The 20050-nt window shown below is 43.3% G+C and overlaps 1 protein-coding gene across 2 annotated transcripts in view; it reads left to right on the top strand.

Annotated features, from left to right (window-relative positions):
* DUSP16 (dual specificity phosphatase 16) overlaps nucleotides 1-20044 on the top strand; it is a 75324-nt gene extending 55280 nt beyond the window's left edge. For both annotated transcript variants that reach the window (XM_014959266.1, XM_014959267.1), the window contains exons 5-8: nucleotides 3973-4136; nucleotides 11380-11539; nucleotides 12218-12341; nucleotides 17131-20044. In XM_014959266.1, the coding sequence (XP_014814752.1) occupies nucleotides 3973-4136; nucleotides 11380-11539; nucleotides 12218-12341; nucleotides 17131-18295 (1613 nt within the window). In that variant the 3' untranslated portion in view covers nucleotides 18296-20044. The remainder of the gene's footprint in view (nucleotides 1-3972; nucleotides 4137-11379; nucleotides 11540-12217; nucleotides 12342-17130) is intronic.
* The last annotated feature ends 6 nt before the right edge of the window (nucleotides 20045-20050 follow it).

Genomic DNA, 20050 nt, shown 5'->3' with positions numbered 1-20050 from the left:
TAATCTGTGTTCAAAAAGATAAATGCCTTTTTTTCTGCACATCTTTAGGTGCTGTTATTTTTTTTTAATCTATCTATCTATCTAAAATAAATAGATGTATTTTGTAAGTCAATACAAGAAAATAGTCGTGAGTGCATTTCCTTAGAACAGAAGTTAGGCTCATAATGGCACAACAGCTCAGTCATCGTATGCATGGATGCTGTTATTCTAGAAGAATTTGCTAGTTTAGCAGGACACATACAAGAATGTGTTTTGTTGGTATGGGTTTTTTTTTCTTTGTGGGATTTTTTTTAAAGCATTTTTTCAACATAGGCTGATCTAGAACGTTTTTTCCTATTGTGAGTTCCATAAATCAAAGCCAGATTTGTTGAAAAGCCATTAACATTTTGAAATAGAAGATGGCAGGGAAAATAGATTAATATTTGAAATAAGTCACCTGTTTCATGTTTTTTAAGTAAGTTCACTATTGATACTAATACCAGGTTAAAATATATTCAAAGGAAAAGCGAATTGATTTGATAGCCTCTGTAAAGATAGGTAATATGTCAGACTTACCCAATTTGAGAGTTTTGTGGTTGTAATTCATGTTGTAAAGATGCTGAAGCAACATCTTACTAGGAAGGCACGAGTAGAAAGAAGAAACATGATTTTGAAGTGATGGATGTCCCAGAGGAAGTGCTGAAGCATCTAATCTTGAATCACTTCAAGCTTGCCTTGACAGAGCCCTAGAATAAAAATAAAATAAAAAATTGCTCCTTACACTTAAGATGACAGAGCGTGGGTTCCATCTCCCAAAAAATCTCAGGTTTTTTTGCATATTAGTTTCTTGCTTAATTTCTTGTTGCATTGTTCATACAGAAGTGATACCAGTCCCTATGTAGTTGGGAAAACTCTTTTTTTGTTATTGTTAGACTGCCCGTGTAGTGTTTTGCAAAGGAAGCACAGATGTAAAATCTTTTCTTTGTGCTTGTGCTGCTGCTTTGTCAGGAAGAAGAGTCACTTCTCTCTTTCTAGCTGTGTCAGAGAGTGGCTCCAGAAAGCAGCCAACAGGCTTCACAAGGAGTAAAGAATAAGCAAATGAAACCAAAGACCAATATTCGATTTCCCCTTCTTCCCCCAACCTCTCAAGGAACTGCTGGGCACTGTATCTTACATTAAATTTAATCTTAGAGGCGTATAATGCTTATGAATTCAAGGATTGCTTCCTATAACAGAGGGGGAAACTTTATGCCACGCAGACGAAAATTTAGCAAGTGTGTGAGATAATTTCTTTTTTTTGCCAACTCCTTCTGTCATTCAATTGATACATTTCTCCTGGGCTGAGAGACACAGGACTAACTTTTCTTCTAATGCTGGGGAAAATTGCACTTCTAGAAGACTCTAGTGTCTGAATTTGTGAAAATATTTACTTTACAGCCAGCCAGGCTCTGTGGGATTCAAAGTTAGTGTTTTTGAGCCTTGCCAGGCGCAGGGACGAGGAGGAGCAAGGCCTGGGCATTTGACCCAGGCTGCCAACAGGATTATTTCCTACCATGAAGGTCACATTCAATATCAATTAGAAAAGTTTGCTGCAGAGCTCTCTCTCCCTTGATGGCAGCGGGTCCAGACAACTCCTTGCCCCGGTGCCGGAGCCCTGAGGCCTTCCCTTCCTCCTGAAGCCATTGCGCTGGCCGTGTCCGCCATTTGCTGTCCCTGCTGGGAGTGCACGGCTTCTGCTGAGAGAATGGGCTGGGGATAATTCTTGGATATCTTAGATCAGTATTGGGATTAATACTGGCTCTTTAGTATTATTGTTAATTATTAGTCTATTAAATCTATTTATATTTCAGCCCTTGTGTTTCTTTGTGTTCCCCGATTCCCCTTTCCGGGTGGGGAGGGGTCATTGGGTGATAGAATGATTGTCTAAACGACAAGAGATTGTTATGGGTTCTCTCAAACCATAACAACGTTGAACATGCAGCATCTGCGTTCCTGAACAGAGCTGTTGTAAAGCGAGGAGGAGGAGATCCAGCTAACAGGAATAGAAAATGTTGGAGCCAAACCTTTACAGGGTCCCTAGCCTAAGCCCTTCAGTCTAGGGGCATGGCTGTCTGACGGGCAGTGCCTCAGTTTAGCATCCCTCCCGCTCAGCCCCTGCAGCCCAACCTCACTCTCCTATTCTCATGATGAGCACTGTCATAGATGTCTGAAATCGCTTAGCTAACAAAATAGACAAGTGATTTTTTTTTTTTTTTTTATTGGTAAGTCGGGAGACTGAACAGGAATCGCTGCTCATGAAACTTTTGTTCTGAATACTGCTTGTTGGCTTTTTTGTTGATCAGATAAAATGGCCTGGTTTTTGTCGACATTTACTAAAGACACAGATTTTAAAATCCAAAGGATAGGTATAATTCAGGCGATGGTAATGCAAGCCTTGACAAAACAGTACATTATCTTATTCCTGAATAATTTTAATTCAAGTCTTCAAACTGTAATAATAGCGAGCATAGCATTTGGCAGATTTAGCACATTAAGACTTCACTTCCTTGATGATAAAAAGGTGCCTTGTTCTGAACAGGTTATAATTACTCTTCCTTCACTTAAAATTCCACTTGTCTCTGTGCTTTAACTTGAGGAAATAGCTGGGGACTTTCGCTACGGTTTGCACCCTTCACCCTTACTGGCTGGCTGTTAACTGGTGAAAACAGTCAAGAAAATGCTAGGAGACACTGATTTAAGCAACTGCCACTGGATTTTTCTTCAAACTAGTTTGCAAAGATGAACTATGAGAATGAGCTGAGCTTGGGGTTTAACTAGGCTTGGAAAAAACTAGTTAGCTTTTGTGAGAACAGGTTTAGTCAAAGTCTAAGTTCGTCACTGGAGGTTCCTTCGGTTTTGTGTTCTAACTGTGGGTACGGCCAGTTGGTCCACAGTTGGTAGCACGGGTTTGTAACACAGCCCTTGCCATGGAGGGCAGCCAGGAGCCAGAGGAGCAAGAAAAAGAAATGAAGCTTGAGCTGTGTTGTATTTGTGTCTAGAGCAGTCTCAGCCTCGCTTTTATTCCCTTCATGTTCCATAGCAGCTGTGCCATGCTGACGGAAACACAGTCTAGGAGCATTTTTGGTGGCCACTGGGATTTTAGGTGGATTCAAGTTTGTATCAGTCATTCCGCTCTAGTTTTTCTGAGTGGTCTAATGCAGTGGTGGGAAATGGTGATGAAAATGTTTTGGGGCCATAATATGGATGGGTCCATAACATGGATAGGACCTAATAACTGGTGCAGATGAAGAACCAACCGGCTGTAAAGGGAGTAGAGACTTGTGGTGATTTGCTAGGGGAGCCCATGGCTGGGTGAAGCCTTCCCCTGTAGTCCTTTCTCTGCCTCCCCAACTTGAGATGGAGAAGCCTTGGCTTGGTGTGGTTTTGAAAGATGAAACCTCTTCCGGTGGGTTGGATGAAATTATGGAGCAGCGTAGAAAATAACAATGTAGGGTTTTAAAAGTAAATGTTAATAACCACATATTGATGCTTTTACCAAATTGAGTAAACACGACTTTTTCTTAATGAGGTCTAATTATAGACCTAATACAGGAGAAGGAGTTGTTTAGAAAACAGCTTGCTGGGGCAGAGAGGAAAAGGTGTGTGTGCTTTTGGTGTGGCAGCTGTTGTGGCTGGTTTTTTTTAAGTCTCATTTCCACATACCATTAAGAATGGGAAGAAGCATCAAAAACTTCCTAGGAATGGAGAGAGAGAGAGAAATAAACTTTCCAGGCAGAGTGGAAAAACGAAGCCAGGCCTTCTCTACTGATGGATGGTTCCGCACAGTGGTGGTAGTCGTGGAGGAGGCACATGTACAGTTCTTCTGTTAAGGCTTTCCTGCTGCCCCCAAACCCTCCCCATCTCCTGCAACGAGTGCTGCTTTCCAAGAACTGGTATGGGCACCGACGCCTACAACACGGCATGTGAATTAAATACATACTGTTCCTCTCACAGGTGGATTTGCTGAGTTCTCCAGCTCTTTCCCCGGTCTCTGCGAAGGAAAATCCACACTCGTCCCTACTTGCATTTCTCAACCCTGCCTACCTGTCTCCAACATTGGTCCAACCAGAATCCTGCCTCATCTCTATCTTGGGTGTCAGCGGGATGTCCTCAACAAGGTGAGGTTTCCACATGTCTTCATCCGTGCTTCTATCATACCGCATCATTACAGCTATAAAACATCTAAAGCAGATACAGATAATAGCTGTGTGTGCATAAGCCATGGAAACCTATGTGTTAATCCATGTGTCAAGTACTATGAAACTTGGTCTCATCTCTCCTTCATCTCAGAGATGATATGGTACCTTCCTCAGTAACCTATCAACCAACAGCAAACTATCACATCTACCATTACAATAGGTGAGGTAGTTTCCTGTGTATAGCTCTGACTGGTTTGTTTTGGCGAGCCTTGGACGTTAATATATTAATGATTACAGTAGGACAAAGGAAGATTGTTTGGTTTTTGGTATTTCCTTCAAGGGCTGGAAAAAAATAGCACTTAAATACCATGAATTGTATAATCAGGGACTACTGCAAACAAATCTTTGTACACCTAATAAAATGTTCAGACCTGGACAATCAGTAGGGTCAGTTAAAATGAGGTTTTATGGTAGCACTGTGCTAAGAAACTTTTACTGTTTCTAAATACATGTGCATTTAATAATTTCTGTTTCTGAAGAGTAGCCCAGGATATTTTGGTATACTTAAAATAGTCCAGAAAATCATCAAGTATAGCACTTGTAGGGTGCTGGACTATCAGATGTCTAAAAGAGCTACATGTATATATGTATATCCAGACATGTTTGCCCTCATGAGGAGACCAACTCATATTGCTTACCCTCTGCATCTTCAGACTATTGACAAGGGAATCTTCATTACTTCTGCTGCATGTGCCCTCTTGCCTCCCGTATTATCTGTCGGTCCTATTTCTTAGTTAAATCTCCAACAGCCTTCATACGCTGGCATTAAATACATGGATGGGGGAGAGGGGAGGAGAGCTTCACCCTAGCATATTGCCTTAACTATGTGCAAGGCTCATGTGTATGCTTTTTATCCACATATAAAGCTCAGGAACTATCCTAATAGTCCTGTAATTGGATCAAATTCATATACTCGGACCATTATCATAATTTTCACTGCTTTCTTTTACTTTCACTCTGTCCCAGTCTGGCCATTAATAGGCTATGTTTTGATTTTTCAAAATTGTTTTAAGGGGATCTTTTGACACACAAGCAATCACATAGAAGGTAATTGTGCTTTAAGAGAGCACAGAGAAAAATCTTTTGCTTGGAGGACAGTCAGCACTCATTGTGCTTACTTTGGGTTTTAAAATCTTCCATGTCTTTACTGCCAGGTGGCAAGTCAAACTTCATGCGCTTATGATGGATGTCAAAGCAGCTTATTACTTTTCCTACCACAAAAGCAATTTGTGGTCCCCAGACAAAAGACAGCAGGAACTAAGTAATTAAAAATAAATAAATAAATAAATAAATCCTTACTTTAAATGGCAGAATATTAAAAAAATGCTTTTATGCTATTTGTTTCAAAGTGTGAATGGCAAGTGCTATCCCAGCTCATAGCGGCAGTGAGGGGGCTCCTTGTTCTCCTGGTTTTGCTCCAGAGCTGGGGATGTGCTGCTTCATTTGGGATGTGACTGGAACTCCAGTGTGGTGAATAATCCCAGAGGGATGAAAGAGGCTGTTCCCTTTCCTTGCAGTAAATTGGTGCCTATGAATAGGTGTTGGGCACAGGCACAGCGTGTGTGCCTCACCAGGAAAGGAATCCAAGTGGTAGCAGTGGTCAGGAATTTCATTACAGGGCTGGAGAAGGCTAAAACACTACTGGTGAGCCCTAAGTGTGGCAGAGCCATCTACAGGAAGAGTTTAGACTTGGTGGTGGCTCTCTTGCCAGCTAATCTGGTGTCTTGATGTTATTTTGGCATGTGTCCCATCAGGTGGACACTGGTGGGAAGCGGTCCCGCTGCAGGAAGCACTGCAGATAGTTTAGAAATAATGTAGGACCCCCAGCAGTTGGTCAGATTTGTACTTCCTCACATGTCCTGGGAAGTTACGATCAAGGATTGCCGTATTTCCCTTTTTTTTTTTAATGGAGAACCACCAAAACGACAGCATACAACCCATGGAAAGTTCAGCGAGTTCTTATCACCTGGTGTTAGCCTTGGCAGTCAGTCTTTCGGAAGTTCTTCCATAGGTGACTGAGGTACCTCTTAGGTTTCTTACTCGTTTAAGGACAAAACCACATCTTACAAAGCAGATCTGCTTGTTGATTGTACCTGTGTCCTCTTTGAAGAAATGGCAGGCAATGTTTTATTTGGAGCACGTCAATTGTTTGCTGCACCAAAGTAGACCTTAGTGTCTTGGTAGCTTATCTGACCTCTTCAGTTTGAGTGAGTGCCTGGGGAAAATCTGAAACGGCTTCCGTCTTTAATAATGCTGCCTTTATTAACCTAAAGAAGCTGTGAGAACAAATGAATTACGATTTCTGCCTCTTAGAATCCAGTCAATGTTTTCCCAGCTATCGGCAACTCCCAGTTTTCCTGAGTTTAATCAGTTTCTTGATTCCACTCAACGTCTGTGGTCGCTAAAGATCAACGTGCTGGAAACACGACTGGCAGAGCTCTGCTGCTTGCTTTGCTTCTGGGGAGGCCTGGATCCTACAGAGGGGTACTGGGAGAGAGCAAGAGGGTGTCTCTTGCTACAACGAGCGCCCAGAAATACCAACACGTGGTCAGAAAGCTGGGAAGTGAAGAACATTGAAAAGGAGAGGGTGAGACACAAAACCCAGGGATAAGTAGCAAAGTTCTGTCTCTCTTAGGGCAGTCCAGGAGCTGTTGGGTGGTTATATTTGCATGACCTGGTTTAATGGCCTTGCTGGTTTGTTGGCTACTGAGGACAAGAAGTCAACCTTCTCTTAAGGTTAGAATAGGGTTGGTTTTTTCCATTCAAGTCCAGACTTCTTTTTAAAAAAACATTCTGGAAAATTCCCAAAAATATTAAGGTGTAGTTATATATGTTGACTTTATTTTTGCCTGCCAATGCTATCTCTGAGTTCCCAGGATTCTTTCCATTGAGCAGATGTATTGATTTCTCTAAGATTTAAGTGTCTCAAAAATACCTGCAAAATGAACTCTTAATCTGCATTACTCTTCAACCTGATGATTTAATGATTTAATTTTCAGCATGCTTATCTTTTCAGGATCTTTATAAGCTTATCTCTGAGTGCATGGGTAGGGAAATGCTTGTCTTGTTGCAGGACAATGACCTTTTAAGAATACAAACACTATTTGCCATTAATACCTCTGCTTTTAACACTTTATTTATGAAAGATATTCAAACACAAATGCTTGGTTTGTGTCCTTAAGCAAAATTAATGATTACTTCAGAAAAGTCTTAGGAGATTCTTTGTATTTTTGCTTTACAGATTTCCAAATGCTTAATTCTGAAAAAGTTCATAGTGGTTATTTTGCAGTGTTGAAGTACTAAAAAGTTCTAACAGAAAAGTTCAAAAGTTCATTTTCAGTTTTTGGGTCTCGGTGTAATATAGAAGTGGTTACCTCAGTGTGGCATTGCAAGAGGGAGCTTACTTTTACAGATCTTTGTTGCCCTTTGTGGAAGAAAAACAAACTAACTCTTAACCTAAATTCTTACAGTGACAGTGTCCTTTCTGGAAGTTAGTATAACAGAAAAAAAAAATATCTGTGTTGTGGTTATGGGCCCGAAGAAGCCTCCTGCTTACATCTTGTGTTGTGTACCAGCATTTAAACTGTAAAACTTTCTGCTTTGCTACTTACCTAACTATTCTCCTTCTTTTCTTCCAGACCTGGATTTTATTTCCTGGAACAAAATAACATTTTAGGGTGCCATTAATTTTCAGTTTAAACAAGTCATAAAATGTAAATAAGCTGACAAAAGAGCATTTACCTTCTCTTCACAAAGTTGTTAGTATTAGGATTTCTGGATCTTCCTCCCATCGTAATTCACTTCTTCCTCTTGGGTGCCTTACAATGGAGGCACTGTTATGGTTATTATATTGGAGCGTGTTGCACAGGGAATGATTGATACTTTAGAACAGAAGGAAGCATAACTTCTTTCTTTAGCCTTAGTCTCAGCGACAAGCACTAACACATTTTTGGGTGGTTTTTTGGCTCGGAGAGTTCAGACTTGGCGTCTGCAGCCTTCTCGTTCCCGTTTGAATAATCAATTCCACATCAAAAACCTTGCATAACTGTGGAATCGTGATGGTTGGACCGTGCAGCCCACCAGCGCTTACGCTGTAAAAGAAATAGTAAGGTTTTCTATTCTTCCTCTAAAGTAATCATCATTCTCCCAGCATCCCTTAGCTATATTTTGAACAAGAATGCGGCATCGCGGTCCATTTGTTAGCGATCCCTTCGTTGCCTCCTTCCTTTATATATTCTATATATTCTATATATATTCTATATATCCTATATATTCTATTGTTCGTGGCCCCGCGCGTTCTTCTGTACCTGCTATTCCAGTTGTTCCTCGCTCACCTTGGAGCAGTGACAACAGTAGGTGAGGAGCTGGTTTGGGGGCAGTATTTCAACGTAGTGACCTAAAGCAGATACTTATTCTCCAGAAGTTGATGCTGAAGAGCTTGGGATTCTATAAGGGGAAAGCTGTGTAGCCCAGGACAGCGAGGCAGAGATGCTGGGGATCAGGGGTCTCCCTCACGCACGGGAGGTACCACAGCTCTACTAGTAGCTAGTCCCCTGTGCCAAGAACCCCATTCCCAATACTTTCCCTGTCTCGATAATTCCAAATATTCCCCTGCTTCCTTACAGCGCTCCTGCTTTTAAACTTTCAGGTCTATCGGTGGAAGCTATATATATATATATATATATATATATATATATATATATAGTGAAGGAAGGCGCGATGGAGTCGGCTATGAAAGGCACACAGGGCTGAAAGGAGCTTGCTGGTTGAGTTGGGGAGATGTGAAGGGGGGAAACCAGTGACATACTGGGATTTGTTCTCATGGATGAGAAGCTGAGCTTTACTGGGAGGGTGACCCTGGAACCTAGCAGGGTCAGGAGCAGTAAAGCTGAGAGCTTGTTTTGGCGCAGTCAGCGCCCCTCCCTTTTTGACCATTGCTGCAAATTATATTTCTGATTATTTCATTTGCAAGCAACTGGTCATCTCCTGTTGGTACGTTTATGATATAACGTATGTTCATTAGTTTAAGATGCCCACACCTTCAGGTACCTCCAAATGTCCTGACATGAGGGACTTGGGATGAAATTTTGGAGGAGCTGCTCATTTTGCTCGAGACAATAAAATCCATCTTGCTATCAGAAATTCATGTAAATTCCCTGTTTAAAATGCATTCCATGGCATTTGGATACGCTTCCCTCTGTAAATGACTGAGGTAGATTCCCTTCTCTGCAGTCCTTTGTTCTTGCTGAACGCGTAATTTGTGCACTTATATACCTTTGTTTGTGAGTATTCATCCTTTCTGCATACACAGCGTAGCACACGTGCAGTGTTACCCGCATGCTAAATATCAGGCATTATTTAAGCTGCTCTGATCTAGCAAGGTGAGAGTTCTGGTTCTTCAGCTGAACAGCCATGTCCCCAAAGACATTGAGGGCAACGAAGCTGGTGAGGGGTCTGGAGCACAAGTCTTATGAGGAGAGGCTGAGGGAGCTGGGGGTGTTCAGCCTGGAGAAGAGGAGGCTGAGGGGAGACCTTATTGCTCTCTACAACTCCCTGAAAGGAGGGTGTAGAGAGATGGGGGTCGGTCTCTTCTCCCAAGTCACAGGCGACAGGACGAGAGGAAATGGCCTCAAGTTGCACCAGGGGAGGCTCAGGCTGGATATTAGGAAAAATTTTTTCACGGAAAGGGTTCTCAGGCATTGGAATGGGCTGCCCAGGGAGGGGGTTGAGGCCCCATCCCTGGAGGGGTTCAAAAGACGGGTTGATGTGGTGCTGGGAGGTCTGGTTTAGTGATGATGCTCCTTGTTTGTTGTGTGGGTGTCTATTTTTGTCAGTGAGGTTGACGGTTGGACAAGATGATCTTTAAGGTCCCTTGCAACCTAGAAGATTCTGTGATTCTGTGATTTCTTTTCACCAGAACATCTTTACACTTGCAAAAATAACACATATGTGGAAGAAGTGACCATTTGACTTCATGACTGCATTTTCATACTGGTAGACCTCCAGTTGAAATCTGCAGTATAAGAATTCAGTCTTGCTACTGCTTCCATGGATTGACTAATTTTTCATTTTTTACATAATTGCTATAAAAGCAAAAGGATTAAAATGGGGAGGTTTTTTGGCTCTTTTTATGTTTCAGACATTAGTTTCCATAGAAATCTGGCCCAAAGCTCCCCAGTGTTTGTATTCAGTGTTACTCTGCAAGCATAGCGTGTCACTTACTGCCAAATCATATCTGAACCAGAAAAGTTGTTTGATCAGTGTTACTCCAACCTGCTTAATTGCTTTTCTGTGGCAAAATGCTTACGTGAAGGAGACAAAGTGCAGAAAAGAGGTGTCTTTTTTTTTTTTTTAAATTTGCAATCATGAACATTTATTTATTTAAAAAGCCCAGTTGATCCTTACACTTTAAGCCTCTTTCCTTGTTGCTGTGATAATCTCTGAGATGCAAGAAGACTAAAGATTGAAAACTGAAATGTGAGCAACTAAATCACAAAGAGGAACTCCTATAAAACTGCAGTTAGTGCTGTGTGAACACGGTCTGATTCAAAGTCTTCAGCTCTTTCCCTCAAGATTTGGAGTGAGCTTTGCACCACTGCCTTAAAAGCAAGGCATTCCCAGATATTTTAACAGGTGACCGCAGGAGGCATTGGTTTCATCTCATATTTGTCACCAATACCCGTGATGGTGACAAACCTCAATCTTAGATACGTGATGCTGAAAACATGTATTCAGGCCAGCAAACTACGGGTGGGAAGGGTTTGGTTGTCTTGTCAGCTTGCATGGTGAGAATTTAAACCGAAGAAGCAAAAAACTTTATTCTCTTGGAAGCCACGCTTCATAGCAGCAGAAGGAATTCTACCATTACTTCTGTTCTTTGTTAACTTTTTTCATATGGGCTTTGCAGTCTATATGTTATATGGACATGCTGGATGTCTCATTAGAAGTTGTTTGAAGAATTAAAAGCAGAGGTCGTATCTTTACTTTTTTTTTTTTTTTTTTTTTTCCCAAAAAAGAATGCTCTTAATACAGCTGAAGCAATTCCAACGTGAATTCCAGTTTGGGTTTTAGCTTTATGATGTGCTTTGGGTTCATAGTTTCTTTGTAATGTGCCAAAGGTACCGTTTGAGTTCTCTAGGCTTAATCTTTCTCTCTTTCCTAGGAGCTGATGCAGCAGAACGATATTGGCTACGTACTAAACGCCAGCAATACTTGTCCAAAGCCTGATTTTATTCCGGAATCCCATTTCCTGAGAGTGCCTGTGAACGACAGCTTTTGTGAGAAAATTTTGCCTTGGTTGGATAAATCAGTCGATTTTATAGGTGAGAAGAAAATTTACTCACTCTAAAACAGTTTCTGGATTCCTTTTGTGTGTCTGCCTTGCTGTTTTGGCTGGAGAAGACCCGAATGCTTTCTGGGTGGTATGAAAATACCCTGAGGATCAACCTACTTGATCACCATCGCTGTGTAAGCACAGGAGCGAAATAACGTAAGGAGATTCTGCCACTGCCTGTTCCAGCACTTGAGGAACAAAGACACTTTTAAAGAGCACAGCTCTGCTTTCTGGTGACCTGGCAGATGCCTGATCTATGCCCGCAGAGAGCAAATTATAAAATTTGATGTACAGATCCTGTCTTTAGCTTTGGGAAGTGAGCTAGCCAAATCTGAATTGGCCAGATTGTTCCATCATGAATGCTTGCTTTTTACTTGCGTATAAAATTAGAAACAATCACCTTTCCCAGACATCTAAATAGGTTTGTTTATGTGCACGTTAAAATGCAGCATGCTGTAACTGCAGTGTGTTTCCTGTGGGTGGTCGCACGCTTTTCCTACACTCAATGCTATCCAGTGCTGGAGAAAATAAGCGATTTTTGTTTAAAGCTTCCATGAGATTTGCGATTAGCAGTCCATTTGGAAGTTTTGAACGATTTTAAATAACATTTGCTTCCTTTGCAAACTTTTCGTCGTGTGTGACACTTGCCAATTTCTTTGCAACGCAGAAAAGGCAAAAGCATCAAATGGCCGTGTGTTAGTGCACTGTTTAGCTGGAATCTCTCGCTCTGCCACAATCGCTATTGCCTATATCATGAAGAGAATGGATATGTCCTTAGATGAAGCTTACAGGTAAGGAGAACATTTCCTTTCATATCAATTCCCGTGCCTGTTGGGTTTGTTTTTAAGGTGAAGAATGAAAGGTTGTATGACCAAGGGTAGAAGCAGACGTGTTATTTTATCTGGTGCTTCACTGGTCTCTGCACACTTCTGTTTTAAATGTCGGCTTCCTCCATAAACAAATTAGGTGTGTAGACATCTCACACCTTTTGTTAATTCCCCACCTGCAAAAGGCCTTCACTTCAAGGAGGCAAATACAAGATATTGTCACCTGTGTGGTATAGCTGCGTCTGTGTATGTATGTACATACACACACGTTTAATAAGCGGTTTAAATTCCATTTAAGTCAGAGAGAGAATGGAATGGATAGGGTTAAAGAAAGAGAACTGAGGATATTTATAGTCACGCTTATGACAAATGCTAGGCTGGAGCTGTTGACTTCAGTTTGGTATTTGGTCATGCTCTCCAAGAACTGCCTGCAGGTGAAATATCTAGGAATTAAGAAGGCTTCTTTGTTGCTATTAAACTCAACCGGAAAGTATTTTGAAGTGTCAGGGAATTTTTGTGGGACCACGCTCCCACCCCGCCCCTCCTTTTTAACCTTTTACATCCCATGTTTCTATACTTGGATTGTGAAGGCTTCACCGGATCCCAGGTGGCATGGTTGCCCTTTACCACGATTTATCTATTTCATTTAACGACCTGCTCCGTTGTTTCATACAGAAAATGATGCTTTTCTTTTTGATGGGCTTTATATGCAAGTTGGCAGAGCTGATGCATCACTATAACATCCGTGGTGCAGAAGCAATTTGAACCCTTGCGTTGGAGCAGGTGGGTGAGGAAGCATCTTCCACATCACCAGCGTGTTGGCTACTACTGTCTCTAAAACACAGATGAGGACAGAAAGATGAGCATCAGATATTCCCTTGTGGAGCCTGATTTTCCGAGGGGCATTTTCTTTTAGGCTGGTGAACATAATTAATGTCTGCAGTGGAAAAGGTGCATGTAAGAGGTGCCTGAGCCACAACCATCTCCCAGTGCCTTTAGATATGTTCCAGGGTTTCTTACCAGAGCCTGCTGACAGTTTGGTGTTGTGCAGTAATTAATTTCAACGCGTAGGGTAAAATAGGTCTGGTTGAGAGGTGTAGGTGGAAGTTATAGGTATAGATAGTGTGGATGAATTAGTGCACGTGGATGGACACTGTGCAAGGCATGAGCTTGAGTCACTAAAAAAACCCCACCTCTCTGCTCTCGGGCTGTAGTGGGCTGGGGGTTGGAGCTGCAGAATATTGAATGCTTCTAAAAGGCACAGGCTTCAGAGAACTTTTAAAGTGCTAAATTTAAAAGTTCTAAATTCCTCTGCCGAACCTCTGCATTAAATTCTAGTTTGTTTCTTAACCAGAAGTGTCAATTGAGTGTGAAGGATTAATCAACCTAGGCCTTTTTTTCCTTGCACTGTTAATACTGAACCACTACTGTGAAATTTAGATTATATTTTGCCGTATTTCCTTTGATATGGCTTAGTGAGAACAGCCTGCAACACGTTTCACTCACTGGGTTGGGATCTCTTGTTGGCAAATACTTTCCTCTGAGTTAAAGTCATTGGATAAAATGCTTTTCTGACACTATTACAAAAGGGTGACGCTGTTACTTGAAGCAAAAGATCTGAGGAAATAAAAGTTTTTAATCTTTTCTTTTGTATAACAAACATCAAAATGAAATCTTACGCAAGTTTTCCAACTGGAAAAAAGAATATGCATTTTGAAATGAAAATGTTTGCAAGGCCTTAAAACTTGTCAGGGGGGTCCAGCAGACTTGCTTGTAACCTTTTTCATTTTTTAAAAAGCTAGTTTTAAATTTAGGATTAAATCTGGGGCGTGGGACAAGGAGAAAGTGGAAGGAACAGAATTTTAGAGAGCCCACTAGAAATGGCAGTGTTGACTGAAATGATCTTGCTTTAAAAAGTAAACCCAGTAGCAAGTACAACGAACTTTGACTGGAAAAGAACGAATGAAGGTTATATGAATTCTTACGAGCAAATCACTTGTGCAGGAATAAAAGCTCCCCAAATCCAACGCTAGGAGATCCAGCTGGAGAACCTCTTCTGAGGAGCCTTGTTCGTTTTCTCCACGTGCCAGTCGTGGCACTTCACGGTGGAAGTTTCCACTATCACTTTGAGAAATCTGACCTACCTGGTCACCGCATCAGCTCAACCATCCCTACTATTGTTTGGTGTTTGGCAACTTAAAAAAAAAAAAAAAAAAAAAAAAAAAAAAAAAAAAGTAGTAAGTTTTGTTTGGTATTTTTCATGTGCTTGCTTGCACTTGTGCTAGTATATACATATATACACAAGTACACCTTGGAATTTTTTTCACACTGTTTTTAATGACTCCTTCTGTACATATTCCCAGAGAGACTTTCTTGCTTTTAATAATATTTAATTTTCCCAGTGATATGTGTGTGTTTGTACTAGATTTAGCTCTTCAAGGTTTCTTCCCTTGTTAATTCCCTTGTCATCTGGTACCTTCATAGTTCCAGGAATGCTTAAAAAAAAAAAAAAAAGAAAAAAGAGGAGGAAGGATTTGGGCAGCTTTCTGTTTTACAGCCTGTAAAAAGCAAAGAGTACTTATTTAGCTATATTGCAAATCAGACAGGTAGGAAGTATTGCTTTTGTATTTAACTTTGAAGGGTATGACACGACTTCTAATATTCTTTCATACATTTAGAGTCTCAGTTGAGGAAAACATTTGAAGTATGCATTGCACCTTAGAATCATAGAATCGTTCAGGTTGGAAAAGACCTTTGGGATCCTCCTAATAATATTTAATTTTCCCAGTGATATGTGTGTGTTTGTACTAGATTTAGCTCTTCAAGGGTTCTTCCCTTGTTAATTCCCTTGTCATCTGGTACCTTCATAGTTCCAGGAATGCTTAAAAAAAAAAAAAAAAGAAAAAAGAGGAGGAAGGATTTGGGCAGCTTTCTGTTTTACAGCCTTTAAAAAGCAAAGAGTACTTATTTAGCTATATTGCAAATCAGACAGGTAGGAAGTATTGCTTTTGTATTTAACTTTGAAGGGTATGACACGACTTCTAATATTCTTTCATACATTTAGAGTCTCGAGGAAAACATTTGAAGTATGCATTGCACCTTAGAATCATAGAATCGTTCAGGTTGGAAAAGACCTTTGGGATCATCAAGTCCAACCATCAACTCTACAAAGTTCTCCCATATACCATATCCCCCAACACCACATCTAAATGACTCTTATAAACACGTCCAGGGATGGGGACTCCACCCCCTCCCTGGGCAGCCTGTTCTAGTGTCTGACCACTCTCTCTGTGAAGAATTGTTCCCTAATGTTCAGTCTAAACCTCCCCTGTTGGAGCTTGAAGCCATTCCCTCTTGTTCTATTGCTAATTATCTGTGAGAAGAGACCAGCACCAACCTCTCTACAGTGTCCTTTCAAGTAGCTGTAGAGAGTGATGAGGTCTCCCCTCAGCCTCCTCTTCCTCAAACTAAACAGTCCCAGCTCACAGAATCATAGAATCATTCAGGTTGGAAGAGACCCTTGGGATCATCGAGTCCAACCATCTCCCCTACTCTACAAAGTCCTCCCCTACACCATATCCCTCAGTGCCCCATCTAAACGTCCCTTAAACGCATCCAGGGATGGTGACTCCACCCCCTCCCTGGGCAGCCTGTTCCAATGCCCGACCACTCTCTCTGTGAAAAATTCCTTCCTAATGTTCAGTCTAAACCTCCCCTGTTGGAGCTTGAAGCCGTTCCCTCTCGTTATATTGTTAATTACCTGTGAGAAGAGACCAGCACCAACCTCTCTACAGTGTCCTTAAGTAGTTGTAGAGAGTGATGAGGTCTCCCCTCAGCCTCCTCTTCCTCAGACTAAACAGTCCCAGCTCCTTCAGCCGTTCCTCATATGATCTGTCTTCCAGGCCCTTCACCTTGTCCATATTCCACTGAAGTGTAAGTGCATGCTTAGACTGGCACGCGTGCGCGCGTCAGGCTGCTTCCTACAGGACTCCAGAATAGGTTAACTCTTCCAGTGGTTGGATAATACTGCTGCCCTTCCCTGCTGGACACCCGCAGAACTGGAGAGGGCATTTTTGGTTTAATGCTGCATTTGCTCCTTTGCAGTATTCTTTCTGATCGTCATTACCAGTGGTCAATACCAGCGTATGGTAGAAGTCACTGGTGTAGGCTGTGTGAGGTCGGTGTGTACCAGAGCTCTTTGCCTTGCCTGGCAAAGACACGCCAGGGCAGGAAGCACTCACTGCAGTAACAGCAGCCTGAGAGAGGTGCAAGGAACGGGGGGTTTCACCCCTTTGAAGGGTGGGAAGACGTCTGCTTTCTGCAGCGCCGGTGGGGTTAAGGTCTCCTGGCTGGAGCTCTGATGCTCTTCCTGCAGAACTTGAGGAGCTCTTAAACCTCGGTCAGAAACCTCAAGAGTAGAGATCCCACTGGTAAAATAAAAGAAGGGAAACAATTCCCTCAGACCTTGTTGTGGACATCATAAAGAGGCAAAAAGAATGCTTTGTCTTCCCTTTCATAGCCGCCTTTAAGTGAGCCACAGTGAGAACCGACAGCATCCAGAATTATCTTGTTTGAAAGCTGCCTTTTTTTCTTTTTCCATCCGCATTTCCTGTGCTTGACTAAACCTTAGTCCCAGCATCCTGACGAGTTAAAATTAGGCTGTTAACGTTCACAACAATCGCTGTAGGGTTACCTCAGGTCTGAGCAGCAGGGCGTTAAAGTAATTCTTGTTTTGTTTGTCCCCTCTTTCCAGATTTGTCAAAGAAAAAAGGCCGACCATTTCTCCCAACTTCAACTTTCTGGGCCAGCTTTTGGACTTTGAGAAAAAGATCAAGAACCAGAGCAGTCAGCCCGGGCATATCAGTAAGCTGAAACTTCTGCATTTGGAAAAAAGCAGCGAGCACGTGCTGCTCCCAGAAGGTGGGCAGAGCAGCCTCTCTGCCAACCAGCTCTGCATCACCGCCACCTCCGAGATGGTGGAGCAGAAGGCCACGGACTGCGGCGGTGCCCACTTGTCCCCTCTGGAAGATGGCCCGCTGGTACAGGGCATAAACGGACTGCACGTCTCCCTGGACAAGGTGGAGGACAGCAACCGCCTGAAGCGCTCCTTTTCTTTGGATATCAAATCTGTGTCCTACTCAGCCGGTAGCAACTGCGTGACCGCGTCGGTTCAGGGCTTCGCCTCCTCTGAGGACACCCTGGAGTACTACAAACACACGGCGGCTTTAGAGGGCAGCGGCAAGTTGTGTCAGTTCTCCCCTGTGCAGGAGGTCTCGGAGCAGACCCCAGAAACCAGCCCTGATAAAGAAGAAGCCAACCCTCCCAAGGAACCCCAGACCACCTGGCAGCTGGACAGCCAGAGCAAACGGCAACACCTGGGGAGGGCCAGCAGCGGGGCCACCGCTCAGCGGTCGCTCCTCTACCCCCTGCACCGCAGTGGCAGCGTGGAAGACAACTACCGAACGAACTTCTTGTTTGGCCTCTCCACCAGCCAGCAGCATTTGGCAAAGTCTGCCGCCGGGCTGGGCCTCAAAGGCTGGCACTCGGACATCTTGGCTCCTCAGACATCGACGTCCCTTACCAACAGCTGGTATTTTGCGGCGGAGTCCTCCCATTTCTACTCTGCCTCCGCCATCTACGGGAACAGCGCGGCCTACTCTGCCTACAGCTGCAGCCAGCTGCCCACGGGCTGCGACCAGGCCTCTGCCGTGCGCAGGAGGCCGAAGCAGGGGGACCGAGGGGACTCCAGGAGGAGCTGGCACGAGGAGAGCTCTTTCGAAAAGCAGTTCAAGCGCAGGAGCTGCCAGATGGAGTTCGGGGAGAGCATCATGGCCGACAACAGGTCCAGAGAAGAACTGGGGAAAGTAGGCAGTCAGTCGAGCTTTTCGGGCAGCATGGAGATCATTGAAGTGTCCTGAGGGGCAGCAGGTTTGTGGGACTCTTATCGGAGTTGCTTCCCCCCTCCAGGCATTTGAGGTCCCTGTGAATCTGAAAAGAACAAACTTTGGGCAAAAAGGTTTGGGGGGGGAGGGGAGGGGGAAGAAACGTGAGGCTTCAGTGTGAAGGCAGTGACTAGATTCATACGGCCGTGAAATGCCAAGTGAGCACCTGCCCGAGGAGACTGCGTGTACGGCTGTGTTTCTTCTCCTCCCCTTTCCTGGAGAAGGGCAGAACATTTCAAAGCTCTTTCCCTCACAATTCTATGCAGTGGATTGCACATCCTTTCAGTGGTATTTTTTAAAAAAGAATCTCTTTTGGTGTCAACCCCTTTTTCTGGTTCCACTGAAAGAGGCTCCGACCCATCAAAGCTAGTTTTGTTCTCCCCTCCTCATGCCCCACGTCCTCACCAGTGCACCTTAGCCCTGACACTGAGCCAACCTCTGGAGGGAGACCATTTTTTTTTTTTTTTTTTTTCCTGTCAGAAAGGAGACCGGGAGTGATTCCAAAGGATGTAGGGACTGGTTACAGCAAGGCTGGTCTGAACGCACAGTTCAGAGACATGTAAATAGGGGTGTAAGTGTTGTTCCAAGGGATAGGCTTTAGGTGATTCGCTAGAGAGCTGCTTCAGAGAGAAAAAAAACCCCAGTACCTCAAAAATATAAAAAAATAAACTAGGGCTTTATGGCTGCCAGATGCTGGTAGTCAGTTCATCAGCAATGTGAACAAGTAACGACTAGCCACATTTGATTTTATTTCTTTTTTTCTTTTTTTTTTTTTAAAGCTGTCTACGCACAAGTGTTTCAGTTGGCTCAGCAGCAATTCTTAGAAAAGATGAATGAACCGTACTTATGAGTGTTTCCCCCAGTCTTTTGAAACATCAAATAAGCAGTATTTGTATTTCTGATAGTAAGCTGGCTTCTGGGAGAGGGGTAGCTGCTTTGGCTTCTGAGCTCTAACAGAGTGGTTAATACTTAGGGTTACGTGCAAGAGAAGTGGCTGGTTCAACACCACAACATCATTTTCTTGCCAATTGCCAATTCAATAGATGGCCCTTGAAGGCTTTTTGTTTGCTTGTTAAACCTAGAAATGAGTTTGGGATGGGCTTTTGTCCTTAACTGACCAATACCATTAAGGAACTGCTTTTCATATGGTTCCAGTCATGCGTGGGGTGGGTGCAATTCAGGTGGTTGGGTTTTTTTTGTTGGGTTTTTTTTCCATCCCAACATCCTCCCCCAAATTGTGGGGACTTGGAGATGGAAGCTTCTCACTAGGTTTGCTGGCTTCATCTGAGAAAGAGAAAACAGAGGGGGACCTCCAGCATCCTGTCTCATAGTGTGGTGTGATAGAGAAGAGACGGCACCTCCTACGCTCACAGCTCCAAAGGAACTTGATCCTGGCCCTTGTCCTCTGTCCCAGCGTAGGGTCTGGGTGTCGACCCATCACTTGGCTGCAGAGGCTTCTAGCTGGGCTGCTGCTGGTGGGTACCACGGCCTCACCACGCCAGCTCAAGCAGGTGTCACCTCCCTGCTGCCTCTGGGATGGCTGATGAGGCTCTTCTGGCCTGGTTTGGGCTGGGCTGGCCACTAAAAACAAAGGCCAGGAACCCAGCTGCTGGCCCTGCAGCTCGCCCTGCCTGGGTTACGTGCGCGCACGTTGAGGCCTGCAGTCAGCCAGGGGTGGGCTCCAGAGGCACAGCCTCAAGCTTCATCCTGCACACTCATCATCTCCATCTT

The sequence above is a fragment of the Calidris pugnax genome, unplaced genomic scaffold (assembly GCF_001431845.1).
Source record: "Calidris pugnax isolate Ruff unplaced genomic scaffold, ASM143184v1 scaffold298, whole genome shotgun sequence".
Lineage (NCBI taxonomy): Eukaryota > Metazoa > Chordata > Aves > Charadriiformes > Scolopacidae > Calidris > Calidris pugnax.
Note: the sequence above shows the minus strand (reverse complement) of the source record. Positions and strands in the feature narration are given on the sequence as shown.